The 17074-nt window shown below is 34.7% G+C and overlaps 2 protein-coding genes across 4 annotated transcripts in view; both read right to left on the bottom strand.

Annotated features, from left to right (window-relative positions):
• Positions 1–17074, bottom strand: part of LOC123720757 — a 103893-nt gene that overhangs the window by 17616 nt on the left and 69203 nt on the right. The gene's annotated exons all lie outside the window — the stretch shown is intronic.
• The window catches only part of LOC123720756, a 108559-nt gene that overhangs the window by 67211 nt on the left and 24274 nt on the right, over positions 1–17074 (bottom strand). Inside the window, exons 18-34 of one of the 3 annotated variants that reach the window (XM_045677504.1) lie at positions 16978–17073; positions 16577–16806; positions 16286–16505; positions 16107–16202; positions 15799–16028; positions 15526–15730; positions 15358–15453; positions 15062–15288; positions 13996–14215; positions 13796–13891; positions 13392–13621; positions 13102–13321; positions 12923–13018; positions 12615–12844; positions 12342–12546; positions 12174–12269; positions 11878–12104 (exon numbers count right to left, since the gene is read on the bottom strand). In XM_045677504.1, coding sequence (XP_045533460.1) covers positions 11878–12104; positions 12174–12269; positions 12342–12546; positions 12615–12844; positions 12923–13018; positions 13102–13321; positions 13392–13621; positions 13796–13891; positions 13996–14215; positions 15062–15288; positions 15358–15453; positions 15526–15730; positions 15799–16028; positions 16107–16202; positions 16286–16505; positions 16577–16806; positions 16978–17073 — 3020 coding nt within the window. The remainder of the gene's footprint in view (positions 1–11877; positions 12105–12173; positions 12270–12341; positions 12547–12614; positions 12845–12922; positions 13019–13101; positions 13322–13391; positions 13622–13795; positions 13892–13995; positions 14216–15061; positions 15289–15357; positions 15454–15525; positions 15731–15798; positions 16029–16106; positions 16203–16285; positions 16506–16576; positions 16807–16977; position 17074) is intronic. The other 2 variants (XM_045677508.1, XM_045677507.1) reach the window with 2 other exon arrangements.

Here is a 17074-nt window from a genome sequence, read left to right as displayed (position 1 = left end):
AGGCAGTGCGCACGTCTGGCGCAGGCGACGTTCGAAACTCAAGTGACTAAAGAATTCACTTACGGCCACAAAACAATCGCGCCACTGACATTTGGTAGATCACACAGACTACTTATTGTCAATTGTCAACGTTGACAGTCTATCTTACCATACCACACCGCATTCTACGACTAACTTCAGAGTGGCAGGAATTTTAAAATATTCATTCCCCGACATATATATATTATCTAATATCCACATTGATTTAGTTTTTATTCGTTTATTATACTTAATATCTAAAAATTAATGAGGAAACAGTTTATGTGTTAAATGGTGAAGATATACATATTATGTTATAGCCTCCAATACAAAAATCTACTTACTTACTTTTACTGCATTTCTATGCAGTTACCGCTGTAACTGTATTCTTACAGAAAACTGAGGAATATCGGGGTAGTGAGCACCGAGCAGTGACCGAACATTTACATTTAGTATCCTGTATGTACAGTCACGTAATTTTGTAAAGAGATTTTAAACGGCTGTTCTTTCATGTAGGTTAAGCGTTGCATGTAGGTTATTAGAGTGGTTAACGTTTTGTTAAGTATTTAAAAACTCCGAATTCACTTTATTGTTATATAAAACCTGGAGGTGAGTAAGTATGGCGATTAAATGATAAGACATGGTCGAGGTTTTAAAATTTATTATAAGAAAATTAAAATTAGAGTTGGTACCTCGATTTTAGAAATTCTTATAAATTAAAAGTGAATGTCAACTAATAAAATTGTACAAATATATTTTGTGTTACTTCCTATAAAAGAGAATAATACAAAAAATAATTTAAAGCTATTCTAAAAAGCAAAAACAAAATGATATCAAAGGAAATTTAAAATAGCGATACTTATAATTAGGACTATAATTCCGCTCCTAGCTATTACTCCCGAACTGGGTTGGGAACACGTTTCACTTTGGCCTACTTTGAGGAAATAATCCTCATTAAATTCTTGTCTGTTAACAGCGTATTCGGTTATGGCGGTGTTGCCAGCCTCTGTCATCGTTCGCGTTCTGCTGAGCTTCCATGCCCCAACTGAAAATTGAAAAATACTTGATCATAGTAGAAAAATAACAGTATTTAGATAAGAATTATAGCCTCGTTTATAATAGCTAGTTATTTGCGTCTTTGTTGCTCTAAGATCCAGAAACAAAGAACATTACAAATTCCGCTTCTTACTAAAGGAAGTATTACTTAGCGCTATCGACTGTAAATCTATTCTGTCAAAACATCTTGCCCTGTTTATATATAAAAATAAAATTAATATTTAATTTTTATGCAAATTCATCTAAATATTATGTTTATGAGCAGCCTTTTACGCCATTGACACAATTCACAATTCAACATTACCAATTATGTATAAGTTACAGGCTATATAAAAAAAGAAAATTTAGTCGTAAAGCCGCAAACCACGTTACAGGCCGCCAGTAAAATTATGAAAATTCGATTATTATAAAAATACTTACTCGCTCTTTTATAAGGACCACGATTGACGCAGCTATACGCCAGTGAATACGAAATATAATCCGTTTTCAGGATATAGAGATCCATTGAGACCATAGGAGGGTTCGGGTCTGGATAAAAAAGATAAAAAAGGCGGTTAAAGCCGTAATCTAACAATACAAATTATATTATGGATTTGATAACTTCTCTAATCTGTATGCTTATAGTAACTACAATAGCGATTCCTATTCCAAGTCCATTTGAATATCGGAATCAGTTTTACAGTAGCAATGTTGATTTCTGGTATAATTAAGTAAATACCTAGTACATGGATTAATTCATTTTTTACACATAGTTGCAAACAGAGCAGCAGTTGTAGTCTCATTGCAGGGATTTATTCCAAGGAGTCAAAAGTTATAAACATGTATTATTGGAGCATTCCTTACCATCTGTACCGCGAACAGGTAAGTTGACGACCAGTTTGGCACTCCCATCAACTGAGGTGACAGTGGCATTTCCTTCAACTGTGTCCAGTGTACCGTCAATGACCTGCCAGTTCTGGACTGTGATGACGCTACTTACAGTATTGTAGCTATACCTGGCTCCAGTACAGTTGCCACTCTCAAATCGTTGAGGATACCTTTCAATTTGGTACCAAGTTCCGGTATACTGAAAGTAATATAAAGATTGTTAGCTTATATTCATTTGTTTTTTGGGAATTGTAGAACTTAACCCCCTTATTCATTAAAACTAATTCTGTCTAATGATTTTCTTTTAACAAAGTTACTCTTTCGTCTCTTACTTTTAAATTGTATTTACGCTATGATGAAAAGAGACAAATGTGTACTTTAATTAAAATGATAAAACTAGACCTATTACTACTAATCATTTTTAAGATTACACTGCAACAAGTTTTAGTTCTATTTGAAATAATTTCAAACAGAGGTTTACGCTTAAGAGACTGTTATGCTTTGCCATTTACGGTAACTTTTTTTTATTTGGGAATTAAGACACAGAAAATTTCGTTTCACTTTTTACGTATGTACACGCACACATTTTTTTAAATTTATTTTCTTTTGATGTTGGCACTAAATGTATTGTTGAAGACAACTAACCTAATATTGTTAATAAGTACAAACTTAAGGAACAAACATGTACTACGAATATCCAACTGTAATGTATAAATACCTGTGCAGTATCAAATGATGTTTCGACTGGTATACTGTCATCACACTGTCCAGGTATGATGACCTGGTCCCCCGTAATTTCGGGGTAGTGGAAACATACTGAATCACTCTGGTTTACTGAGAAGTAGAACTTCTCTTCCAAAACTCGATTGGATTCCATATATTGTGAAATTACATTCTGCGCGTTTTCTGATAGCTCTCGGGTTTTGGAAAGCTTTGCACTCCATACTGTTGAGGAATACTAAGTATGATTACGGCTGGAGTGGGTATGGTGATAACTGGCCTTTTGAATATTCTATTTGTCAACGTAGATGATTTTTTGTTGGAATTTTAAACGACCGACAGTTACCTTAAGACGTGGGCCGCCCTTTTACTAATACACTAACACGACTCCATGACACAAACGTACAATATTTATTAGTTATGCGGGAGCGGGAAAGTGCATTAGAAAAGAAGTTTTAAAGAGCCGGCAACTTAATTGCAAACCCTCTGGCAATGGGAGTGTCTAAGGGCTTAACATCGGAAGTTACTTAATATTATAAAAGTTAAAGGAAGGTTAAGGTTAGAAGAAAATTATTATCGCTATTGGTATAATGTACAGTACTAAGTACTATGGTCAGTTTTGTGTCATCCTTTCACCAAATTTTTTTTCAAATCTAAGTAATGAAATATTCTTATAACGTAATTTAAATCCCAGAAGAATTAGTTAGATCTCAATACTTACCACGCTTGTAATCATCATTGATATTTTCACAAGAATATAGTAGCGAGAATGTTTCATAATCCGTTACAATCACCAATAATTCTGAAAATTAAAAACAGATTTCAAATTAAACATTAATCCCCTTAAAACGGTACTCAATCTAGAAATAAACTTTAAAAACATGCACAAATATCAGTACTTTACTTTAATTATTATATTATTGTTTCAATTTAGGATTATTTCTATAACAATGATATTATAACACTGTCATTATGATATTACATAAATAATCTGAATTAAATATTGTACGATAGTTATTCGTGTCTTTTGTGCTCGGACTTTACCCAAATATGGACGTCATCTTAACCCGCTAATGAAATGTCAATATCGACGGAGTCACGATATTTCTCAGACATATAGAATCGCGAGTTCTTAATTCAAATATTAGTAGATTATATTTGCTTTTTATAATATGCGTAAAAAAGTGATGACAAACTTACCAACAGAACTGCCATCGCTGAACGTCTTAATCAATCTTCCGTCACTGGAAGCCGTGACTGTGCTTGTTATAACCGTGGCACTATTGTTTCGTACACTGGTATCAATCATTTGGTATGAATTTTCTGTGGCAACAAGCTCAGAGCTGATACAAGATCCACTTTGGCTACTTGGGTAGTTTTCGATTTCATGCCACCAGCCCACGTACTGTAATTTGTATTTATAAATAGTAGATATTTTATCACTGTGACTGGATTGTTTGTTTAGCGACAAATACAACATATTTAGTTTAGAACAAAAGGGAGTTGATTTGATAAAATTAAGTCCCAACCAGTTATTATAAACTTAGTCTTAATGTAATAGCACTTTGTTTTTAATCTATATCTTTACTCACTTTTTCTATATCGAATCCTTCCACACCTTTAACATCTTGACATTGTCCCCTAAACACTGGAGGCGTGTTCCTATCCGCTTCTGGTATGTAAAAACAAGCATCTTCCGTTTGACTTGTAGATTTGTAATTGCGTTGTATGAGACCTTCGGTATTGCTGATAACATCATCCATAATAGCTTCTGCGTCTTGACTTAATGTTTTGCCTCTGCTAAGCTTCCAACTGCCCACTATAAGGTCAATGGTTGTGATATTTTAGGCGAGCTTTTTTATTGTTGTATGGAGTACAGTGTTGGCCTAGTGGGTTCAGCGTAATTTGTAATTTTAGTTATTATATTGTATTGTAAATCCTTGTCAAAATCAAATTAAATTATTTGTCATTCGTTATTATTCCTCATTCCTTATTTTCGAAGACTAACTCCGAAAACATGGTTAATTGGGATGGATATTACATGGAAATTAAGATCTAAATCTAAATCATCACATGATAGTCGGGGCTCGAACGCAACCCAGGTTTGAGAAGCGTACCACTCTAGAGAAATTATAATTTAAAGGATGTTATATGTACCCTAAATATACCCAAGAAAGTAATAAACTATTTCATACATATGTGTGAGTCAAATTTTTTATAAGTCTACTCTGCCTCCTAAGACTTAATTTTTTACATTTTTAATGAGAATATATAATAAATGAGAAAACGAAAATACCTTGTCTCTTTCCATTTGCCAAGTTTCGGCAGCTGTAAACAAGAGCGTAACTTTCGTAGTCCGTAGCGAGTATGTAGTAGTTCGCTGTAGTTGATACTGAAAAAGGTAAAATAAATTTAATGAAAAATATGTATTTTTCATTGGTGCTATCAAATTTAATTAAATCGTTAAGTAGCCGTTTAATAATGAAACGCCGTGATTGTTATTGTTTTAATCCGATTGCTACAGTGGGGTCGGATTTTTACAAAAATAATGTTTTTTGAGTAACACACTCATTATTTTAGTGTATTAGAACCAAGTTGGTATAATGATGAAAGCTTTATTAATTTCCATAATAATACAAACACATATGCACAATATATGAAAATAAACATTCTATAAAATTATAAGTATGAACCCCTCCACGGGTAAAAGCCTCCTAAAGGAATTCCAAAATGTTTACTGTCGACATTAATTTTTTCTATCGATATCGATAGAAAAAACCTACATACTTACATTGTTTGTTAAAGCAACAAGTAGCGTTGTCTAATGCCTAATGATCAATAATTTAAAGGGGATTTAAGATTCGTTTTGTGAGATTCGCAATTGCTACCAAAATGATGCAATGCTAAACCTAATATAATAAACGTCACGAACATCGGTAGAACCAAACATTCTCCATATTAAGCGCATTATGTCTGCGCACACATTACACAATAGTAGAAATGGCCAGTGTGCATAATTATTAAATTATTAAATATTAGTCGATGTTTCCGAATTTGCTTGAAGAATTTTTGATACAAGAAGATATTTTGTAAAATTGTTATCTTGTTTTTGTTATGAGTCTGAGAGTTAGATAATAATTAATTTAAATTACCTGGCATAGTGAAGGTAACATCTAAAACTCCAGTGCTGTCGTTGGACGCGACTCTAGCAGTTGCATAAGCGACATCTAGTGAATGATTAATAACTTGAGTGTTCATTACATTGACAACGACGCCATCTGTGGAGGTGTAGTACGCTCTTGCACAGTCGCCATTTTGGAATCGTTGAGGGTAGCTCGCTACCTCAATCCAGTTGCCTAAGTACTGTAAAAATAAATTATTAAGAAAGATACCATCACAGATGAGTACAAAAAATATGTAATACAAGCTAAAATAGGAATCACAAAAAATTTACAAAAGTTGTGACAATAACGATATTGATAGAAGAATAATGTCGTGAAATTGCGTCCTATTTTTATAAATAGTAATTATCAATGCAAATCGAACATATTTTACAGAGTACGCTAAATACTAACAGCGCTCGCGTTGAAGTTTGGCACTCCTTTGATACTGTCGTCACAGCGTCCTATTAAAACAATTTCTTCAGGTAAAGTATCATACTCGGGGTAGTGGAAGCAGCCTTTGTCTGTTTGGTCTGTGTCTTCATAGTACCCTTCCCAAAGTTCTAGCGAGTCTGATACGACTTTATTTATACTATCGACGGCTTCAGGTGATAAACCAGCCTGCCGCCTACTGAGTTTCCAACTGTATACTGTAACAGAATTATCAGTTTATATATAGTTTATATTAATCCATTTGTGTAAACTTTTTTTATTAGAATTAATATTTATGTACTTTTACTGTAAGTCTTCTGAGGGTCTAATTATCATTAATAAATCCATAAATAAATAAAAAAGATTACCAAAATATCTTAATCGATTAAAAAGTCACTTTTAATCTCATTTCTCGGCAGATAAATAATTTTAGATATCTTGCCATTAAAAGCGAATGAGCGAATCTTGCCCCACCTCATTTAACACTTGCAAGACAACGTACTAGTAACTGATAATGCCTACCTTGTTTTCTCCCTTCTCCGATGTCTCTGCAGCCATAAAGTAGTGCATAGTCAGTGTAGTTGACGTCTATCACGTACATGGTAGTCTCATAGATAGCTAAAAGAATTATTTATCCATTTCATATACATGCTTTATAATATATTTTAAAAGATTACGTTTTTAAATGATTTGTTAGAAAAGAATGACCAGCAACAATAGTTTTAATGAAACGCTTTGAGCTACTCAGATTTAATCGTTTTGGATTAAGTTTTTAGTTAACACATTACCTCCACTTCCATCAGTTAGGTTAACACTAAGGATTCCTCTTGTATCATTAGAGAGGGTGGCTGATCCTTTAGCTTCAATCAACTCTTCATCAGACACGTAAGTTTTTTTCATTGTAAAGCCATTGTTTGAAGAAACAAATTCGTTGGAAACGCATTCACCCGATTTTAATTCTGACGGGAATCTTGATACTTCGTACCAAGGGCCAGTGAACTACAATAGACATAAAATAAATAAAATGTGTATTAAATGACTTGCCCCTTAATGCAAAATGTGAACAATAAATATAGGAACAATAAGATAAATATTAATCGAAACAAAAAGTCAAGGAAACATAACATTAATCGCTTTGAGCAACTTACCGCTTCTTTATCAAAGTTATCAATGGCTATGGTGCTAGCTGCACACTCTCCCGGCATTTCCACTGGACCGCCGTTGTTTTCGGGGAAATAGAAACAGTTGCTTTCTGAATGACCCCTCTCTTTGTAATACGTGCTACGGAGGACTTTTACTGAGTTCATGACGTTGTTTATATGCGTATTCGACTCTTCTGATAGATATTTAGTTCTGCTGAGTTTCCAACTTGACACTAAAATGGAGTTGTACTTATTATAGAGAGAAAATCAATACTAGTTAGTTATTGAATGTGAACCGTGAACCTCTATGACATCGTATATTAGTATTTTTTGGTAAATAAAATTAGTTTACCTCTCCTGTTTTCCTTGTTTTCGTCGTTAACACAAGAATATACCAATGCATAGTTTAAGTAGTCAGTTGCGAGTATCCAGTATGGTGTATTTGTAGTTACTGGAAAAGAATCGGTCGTGCATAAAAATTAGGTAAAAACTGTTTAGTAAAAAAAATTAAGAATAGAATTAGAATCAAGCCTCTGGTAACAGATTTCAAAATAGATGAACGCCGTCTTTCTTGTTTATTTCAAATCAAATCATCGTAAACGCTATCAAATTGTGCCTTGTTAATTGTTTTAATTTAAATAATTGATTTGTCACTTTAACATCATATATCACTTGCGATTCGCGTGCTTTATTACATTACCATTTAATAAGTAGAGTTAGGTATATATTCATTATACTTTTTTTCCATTGCACTCTGTGGCCCAGCCGGTTAATCGTTTCAAATAACTTTAAAGTATTATTCATAAATTTTGTTAAGATATATGCTTTGAAGTTTAATTATTTCAATAACAAGTAAAAATAAATAATTATTCATTTTTTACTGCACAATACAGTAAAAATATATACATACGAGCAGTTCCAGGAATGGGGAAGGAGACAGTTAATCTAGAAGATCCATCAGAGTATGGTACAGCCACTCCATTAACGGATGACAACCGTTTGTTAATTACTTCAGTATTATAGACATCTACCACTGTATTATTAAGGGTGTATGTAGCGGATGGACAACTACCAAACTGGTAGGCAGTTGGGTAACTCTCTATATCGTACCAGGATCCTAAATACTGAAATTTATTGATGACTTAATTACTCAATCTTTTACAATAACTGGAACACAATTTATATAAGACGAATGTTCCAAGTAATGTTATAAGATAATATTGTCTTTAATATCGTCTATTGAGTCAATAAAAACTTACATCAGAAGCATTGAAATTGTTAACTAATGGAACATTTTCTTCACAAGGTCCTCTAAATACCAATGGCTGCCCATTATCTTCAGGATAGTAAAAGCAAGCGTCGACTGAATGCTGTATTTTGCTGTAGTACCTGCTATTTAGAACGTTCGTTCTCTCGATAATAGCATTAATATTGTCGTTAGCTGATGGACTTAACTCTGTTGTCCTACTTAGTTTCCAACTCCAAACTGTAAAACATTACATAGTAGTTTTAACAATAAATAATTTTAATTTAAAATTACAAGTTATAACTTCATTAACACTTTTATTAACAAAGAACTTTAATTTATCTTAGAAAACGATATAATCAATTAAGTATTGTACTATACCTCTTTTCTGATTATTTTCAAGGTTTTTGCAGCTGTATACTAGTGCATATGAATCATAGTCGGTATTCAAGACCCAGTAATCAGCAGCCTCAGTAGCTGAAATACAAAAGTATTAATATAGATTCCTGTCAATTGGTAATCATGTCATCGGCTCACGCAATTGCTTACTTGTAGGAAATTTAACAGAGAGCTTAGCAGATCCATCCGAGCTGGCTGAGACGATTCCAGTAATGGTGTCCAGTTCTTCATTGATGACTTGACTGTTAAGCGCTGAGACCTTACCGTCATTGAGCAACGTGTACGTTGCATCGTTACATGTTCCACGTTGAAATTCTGAGTGATAAGTTTCAAGCATACGCCAGCGGCCTCCATACTAAAATTTAAATTCAATGAATATATCGAGTTAAATATCAAAAACAACGGAATAAAAATATTTCTTACCCTGGTGACGTTGAAGTCTCTAACTACTGGTATATCAGGATCGCATTGTCCAGGGAATATGACAGGTTCTCCAAGGGGAATATCCGGTAAGTAGAAACAGGCAGAGTAGGATTGGTTGATATTCTGATAATATTGACGGTCTAAGACATCAATGTCACTCATCGCATTAGTTATAGCTAGATCGCCGGCGGTGGATAATGTTTTAGATCTACTCAATTTCCAACTGAACACTGAAATTAATGGTGGGATTTTTAAATCAAACTTGACTCCAAAATATGATGCTCATAACAGAGGTATTGTGCGAGTGTCTCACCTTTTCGTCTATCATGGTTGGGGATATCTACACAAGAGTAAGCCAATGCGTAATCTTCGTAGTCTGTGCTTAAAACCCAAAAGGGGATTTCCACATCTGTAAACGTTCAAAAGATCTAATAAGTTCCTATATTTGATAACAACAAAGACATTCAAATAAAATATTCGTATACTCTTTACCTGATCCATTGGTTCTAATCGTGATAGTTAATTTGCCGCTCGGGTCTTGAGAAGACGTAAATCTTACATCGCTATTAGTTTGTATTAGACCCTGGTTTAGAACTTGATTTGAAATAAGTCGCAAGGTATTTGAGCCGGCTTCAGAGTAGGTATGGCTAACGCACTGTCCCGTCTGTTGTTCCTTAGGATACGCCTGTACTTCATACCAGGTACCTCTAAACTGGGGACAAGAAACAGCTTTAAAGCTTAAAATACTTATTATTTGTCACTGTTCTACTGGATATTACTTACAGCTGTGAAATTAAAATTGGGCACCGCAGGAATAGTTTGATCACATTTTCCAGGAAACTCGACAACCTTCCCAGGTTCAGGATCAGGAAAATAGAAGCATCCTTCGGCACTTTGGTTATTGCGCTCATAATACTTTTGATTAAGGACTGGGATTGTGCTTATTACAGCGTTGATAGCAGTTTGTGCTTCAGTTGTTAGCGATTTGGAGCGACTTAATTTCCAGCTCAATACTAAAAATATGTTTTCAAATCTCAGTTTAATATTTTTTTAGTCTTACTTTTTCCACATTTGAAAAAGTGAATAAATGTTTAAAATCATAATTATATATGTGTATCGAATATAATACCTATATAGGAGTAAGAACTTTTTAAGTGTTAAAACATAAGCAATACTTTCCGTACCTGCCCTATGTTCTTCATCCACTTTATAGCAGGTATATACAAGTGCATATGAAATATAATCTGTAGCTAGAATCAAGTAATCCGTGGAAGTTGTCTCTGAAAATTGCGAATTGTTATTATTTTTGCATCGGTACTACGAAGAATTATTTATGTGTTATATAAATTGGATTTACTGTCCCATTTTTTGCAACAGAAAACGTAACTTACGATTAGTGCCTGCAATAGGAAAGCTAACAATAAGCTCTCCAACGTTAGGGTCGCCTGCGAGATTAGCTGTTCCTCGAATGGTGTCCAATTGTCTGTCGATGACTTGGGTATTATATACGTCGACATCGCTAGTAGTACCAGCAGAGTAAAATGCGTTGTTACATGTTCCAGTTTGGAAAGTTGATGGATAAGATTCAATGTTGTGCCATAAGTTGAGATACTGAAAACCACATCAAAATTAAAACCCAAAACAAGCTACTATTAGTTAGAAAGGAAAAAGTCTTATGCTTGTCCCATGGAAATTGTAGTCAACGCACTCAAGGAGTTAATAGCTCGAACTAAAATTAGATCAGTCCTTTAAACAAAAGGATGAGACAGTCGCTGAATTTGTGGAATTTGTGGCGACAAAAAACAGAAGAAATAGTAAACTAAAAGCCCGTGAAGCCATTTCACGATTTTTTACTTAAAAAAAAATAGGTAACCACTGCTTCCTAATAAAAATGCACAGCAACGGAACTGTGAAGATTAACACTAACAGTGAAACAGAGGTATGACAGAACATCAAAAGAAGACGGCTCATGGTACTTTTTGAAAACAAGCAGAGCAGGCAAATAAGAGTATTGTGAAATATAACGCAGTATGTTTGTGACAGTCGAGCTACGAGACGCGAAACCAAATGGCTTAACTGAATTGAGTTCTTCGCTAATTTTTCTTCAGGATATATATGTTGTAACTGTTAATGCTCTTCGGTAGTTTTTTCGGTGTCATTTTTCTTTGTTGCCGTTTGTCTGTTTTATATTTTATTATTAATAAGATAATAAGAGTTACAAAAAATTGGCTAAAGCAGCCAGAAGTAACTGGGGAGTACAAATGGGTATTATCTGCCATATGTCTAGTCACAGCAAAATATTTTTTAAGTTACAGAAGAAGTTGTACCAAGCCATCACATGAAATAACGTATTACAGCCCAATGTCACTGCAACTGATTAGTTACAAAGTATTAGAATATTACAAGCACTTACGTCTCCAGCTCTAAATAAATTGACACCAGATATTGATTCATCACATTGTCCTCTAAACTTTACTGGTCTTCCATCTGGTACAGGATAGTAGAAGCAATCTTTATCAGTATGGCCTACGGTCTTATAATATCTACTATTTAACACGTCGATGTCTCTGATAACGGAATTGATATTGTCGATAGCAGTGGTGCTTAGTTCTCTATTTCGACTAAGCTTCCAGCTCCACACTAAAAAAATATAAATAAATATTGTTAGCTCGATTTTTTTACAATTAAGTTTAAATGGAATTACCGTACCTCTCTTCTGATTATTTTCAAGGTTTTTGCAGCTGTACACTAGTGCATAGGAATCATAGTCGGTATTCAAGACCCAGTAATCCGCAGCCTCAGTAGCTAAAATACAAAAGTATTAATATAGATTCCTATCAATTGGTAATCATGTCATCGGCTCGTGCAATTGCTTACTTGTAGGAAATTTAACAGAGAGCTTAGCAGATCCATCCGAGCTGGCTGAGGCGATTCCAGTAATGGTGTCCAGTTCTTCATTGATGACTTGACTGTTAAGCGCTGAGACCGTACCGTCATTGAGCAACGTGTACGTTGCATCGTTACATGTTCCACGTTGAAATTCTGAGTGATAAGTTTCAAGCATACGCCAGCGGCCTAGATACTAAAATTTAAATTCAATGAATATATCGAGTAAAATATCAAAAACAACGGAATAAAAATATTTCTTACCCTGGTGACGTTGAAGTCTCTAACAACTGGTATGTCAAGATCGCATTTTCCAGGGAATATGACAGGTTCTCCATGGGGAATATCCGGTAAGTAGAAACAGGCAGAGTAGGATTGGTTGATATTCTGATAATATTGACGGTCTAAGACATCAATGTCACTCATCGCATTAGTTATAGCTAGATCGCCGGCGGTGGATAATGTTTTAGATCTACTCAATTTCCAACTAAACACTGAAATTAATGGTGGGATTTTTAAATCAAACATGACTCCAAAATATATTGCACATGCTTATTGTGCGAGTGTCTCACCTTTTCGTCTATCATGGTTGGGGATATCTACACAAGAGTAAGCCAATGCGTAATCTTCGTAGTCTGTGCTTAAAACCCAAAAGGGGATTTCCTCATCTGTAAACGTTCAAAAGATCTAATAAGTTCCTATATTTGATAACAAGAAACACATTCAAATAAAATATTCGTATACTATTTACCTGATCCATTGGTTCTAATCGTGATAGTTAATTTGCCGCTCGGGTCTTGAGAAGACGTTAATCTTACATCGCTATTAGTTTGTATTAGACCCTGGTTTAGAACTTGATTTGAAATAAGTTGCAAGGTATTTGAGCCGGCTTCAGAGTAGGTATGGCTAACGCACTGTCCCGTCTGTTGTTCCTTAGGATACGCCTGTATTTCATACCAGGTACCTCTAAACTGGAAACAAGAAACAGCTTTAAAGCTTAAAATACTTATTATTGTCACTGTTCTACTGGATATTACTTACAGCTGTGAAATTAAAATTGGGTATCGCAGGAATATTTTGATCACATTTTCCAGGAAACTCGACAACCTTCCCAGGTTCAGGATCAGGAAAATAGAAGCATCCTTCGGCACTTTGGTTATTGCGCTCATAATACTTTTGATTAAGGACTGGGATTGTGTTTATTACAGCGTTGATAGCAGTATGAGCTTCAGTTGTTAGCGATTTGGAGCGACTTAATTTCCAGCTCAATACTAAAAATATGTTTTTAAATTTCAGTTTTATATTTTTTTAGTCTTACTTTTTCCGCATTTGAAAAAGTAAGTAAATGTTTAAAGTCATAATTATCATATATGTGTGTCGAATGGAATACCTATATAGGAGGCAGAACTTTTTAAGCGTTAAAACATAAGTAATACTTTCCGTACCTGCCCTATGTTCTTCATCCACTTTATAGCAGGTATAAACAAGTGCATATGAAATATAATCAGTGGCTAGAATCAAGTAATCCGTGGACGTTGTCTCTGAAAAGTTGCGAATTGTTATTATTTCTACGTCGGTACTACGAAGAATTATTTATGTGTTATATAAATTTGATTTATTTTTTGCAACATAAAACCTAACTTACGATTAGTGCCTGCAATAGGAAAGCTAACAATAAGCTCTCCAACGTTAGGGTCGCCTGCGAGATTAGCTGTTCCTCGAATGGTGTCCAATTGTCTGTCGATGACTTGGGTATTATATACGTCGACATCGCTAGTAGTACCAGCTGAGTAAAATGCGTTGTTACATGTTCCAGTTTGGAAATTTGATGGATAAGATTCAATGTTGTGCCATAAGTTGAGATACTGAAAACCACATCAAAATTAAAATTCAAAACAAGCTACTATTTGTTAGAATGGAAAAAGTCTTATGCTTGTCCCATGGAAATTGTAGTCAACGAACTCAAGGAGTTAATAGCTCGAACTAAAATTAGATCAGTCCTTTAAACAAAAGGATGAGACAGTCGCTGAATTTGTAGAATTTGTGGCGAGAAAAATCAGAAGAAATAGTAAACTAAAAGCCCCTTCCCCGTGAAGCCATTTCACGATTTTCGAAACACAGCTTCCTAATAAAAATGCACCGAAACGGAACTGTGAAAATTAACACTAACACTGAAGCAGAGGTATCACAGAACATCAAAAGAAGACGGCTCATGGTACTTTTTGAAAACAAACAGAGCAGCCCGTTAAGAGTATTGTCAAATATAATGCAGTATCTTTGTGACAGTCGAGCCACGAGACGCGAAACCAAATGGCTTAACTGCATTGAGTTCTTCACTATTTTTTCTTCAGCATATATATGTTGTGACTGCTAATGCTCTTCGGTAGTTTTTCGGTGTGTTATTTTTCTTTGTGTAGCCGTTCTTCTGTGTTTTATATTTTTATTATTATTATTAATAATATAATAAGTGTTACAAAAATTTGGCTAAAGCAGCCAGAAGTAACTGGGGAGTACATGTGGGAATTATCTGCCATATGTCTAGTCACAGCGAAATATTTTTTCAGTAAAAAGCTATCCTAAGGAAATCCAGGTTATGATTAAGTTACAGAAGAAGTTGTATCAAGGAAAGCCATCACATGAAATAACGTATTACAGCCCAATGTCACTGCTACTGATTAGTTACAAAGTATTAGAATATTACAAGCACTTACGTCTCCAGCTCTAAATAAATTGACACCAGATATTGATTCATCACATTGTCCTCTAAACTTTACTGGTCTTCCATCTGGTACAGGATAGTAGAAGCAATCTTTATCAGTATGGCCTACGGTCTTATAATATCTACTATTTAACACGTCGATGTCTCTGATAACGGAATTGATATTGTCGATAGCAGTGGTGCTTAGTTCTCTATTTCGACTAAGCTTCCAGCTCCACACTAAAAAAATATAAATAAATATTGTTAGCTCGATTTTTTTACAATTAAGTTTAAATGGAATTACCGTACCTCTCTTCTGATTATTTTCAAGGTTTTTGCAGCTGTACACTAGTGCATAGGAATCATAGTCGGTATTCAAGACCCAGTAATCCGCAGCCTCAGTAGCTAAAATACAAAAGTATTAATATAGATTCCTATCAATTGGTAATCATGTCATCGGCTCGTGCAATTGCTTACTTGTAGGAAATTTAACAGAGAGCTTAGCAGATCCATCCGAGCTGGCTGAGGCGATTCCAGTAATGGTGTCCAGTTCTTCATTGATGACTTGACTGTTAAGCGCTGAGACCGTACCGTCATTGAGCAACGTGTACGTTGCATCGTTACATGTTCCACGTTGAAATTCTGAGTGATAAGTTTCAAGCATACGCCAGCGGCCTAGATACTAAAATTTAAATTCAATGAATATATCGAGTAAAATATCAAAAACAACGGAATAAAAATATTTCTTACCCTGGTGACGTTGAAGTCTCTAACAACTGGTATGTCAAGATCGCATTTTCCAGGGAATATGACAGGTTCTCCATGGGGAATATCCGGTAAGTAGAAACAGGCAGAGTAGGATTGGTTGATATTCTGATAATATTGACGGTCTAAGACATCAATGTCACTCATCGCATTAGTTATAGCTAGATCGCCGGCGGTGGATAATGTTTTAGATCTACTCAATTTCCAACTAAACACTGAAATTAATGGTGGGATTTTTAAATCAAACATGACTCCAAAATATATTGCACATGCTTATTGTGCGAGTGTCTCACCTTTTCGTCTATCATGGTTGGGGATATCTACACAAGAGTAAGCCAATGCGTAATCTTCGTAGTCTGTGCTTAAAACCCAAAAGGGGATTTCCTCATCTGTAAACGTTCAAAAGATCTAATAAGTTCCTATATTTGATAACAAGAAACACATTCAAATAAAATATTCGTATACTATTTACCTGATCCATTGGTTCTAATCGTGATAGTTAATTTGCCGCTCGGGTCTTGAGAAGACGTTAATCTTACATCGCTATTAGTTTGTATTAGACCCTGGTTTAGAACTTGATTTGAAATAAGTTGCAAGGTATTTGAGCCGGCTTCAGAGTAGGTATGGCTAACGCACTGTCCCGTCTGTTGTTCCTTAGGATACGCCTGTATTTCATACCAGGTACCTCTAAACTGGAAACAAGAAACAGCTTTAAAGCTTAAAATACTTATTATTTGTCACTGTTCTACTGGATATTACTTACAGCTGTGAAATTAAAATTGGGCACCGCAGGAATAGTTTGATCACATTTTCCAGGAAACTCGACAACCTTCCCAGGTTCAGGATCAGGAAAATAGAAGCATCCTTCGGCACTTTGGTTATTGCGCTCATAATATTTTTGATTAAGGACTGGGATTGTGCTTATTACAGCGTTGATAGCAGTTTGTGCATCAGTTGTTAGCGATTTGGAGCGACTTAATTTCCAGCTCAATACTAAAAATATGTTTTCAAATCTCAGTTTAATATTTTTTTAGTCTTACTTTTTCCACATTTGAAAAAGTGAATAAATGTTTAAAATCATAATTATATATGTGTATCGAATATAATACCTATATAGGAGTAAGAACTTTTTAAGTGTTAAAACATAAGCAATACTTTCCGTACCTGCCCTATGTTCTTCATCCACTTTATAGCAGGTATATACAAGTGCATATGAAATATAATCTGTAGCTAGAATCAAGTAATCCGTGGAAGTTGTCTC

This window comes from Pieris brassicae, chromosome 2, assembly GCF_905147105.1.
Source record: "Pieris brassicae chromosome 2, ilPieBrab1.1, whole genome shotgun sequence".
Lineage (NCBI taxonomy): Eukaryota > Metazoa > Arthropoda > Insecta > Lepidoptera > Pieridae > Pieris > Pieris brassicae.
Note: the sequence above shows the minus strand (reverse complement) of the source record. Positions and strands in the feature narration are given on the sequence as shown.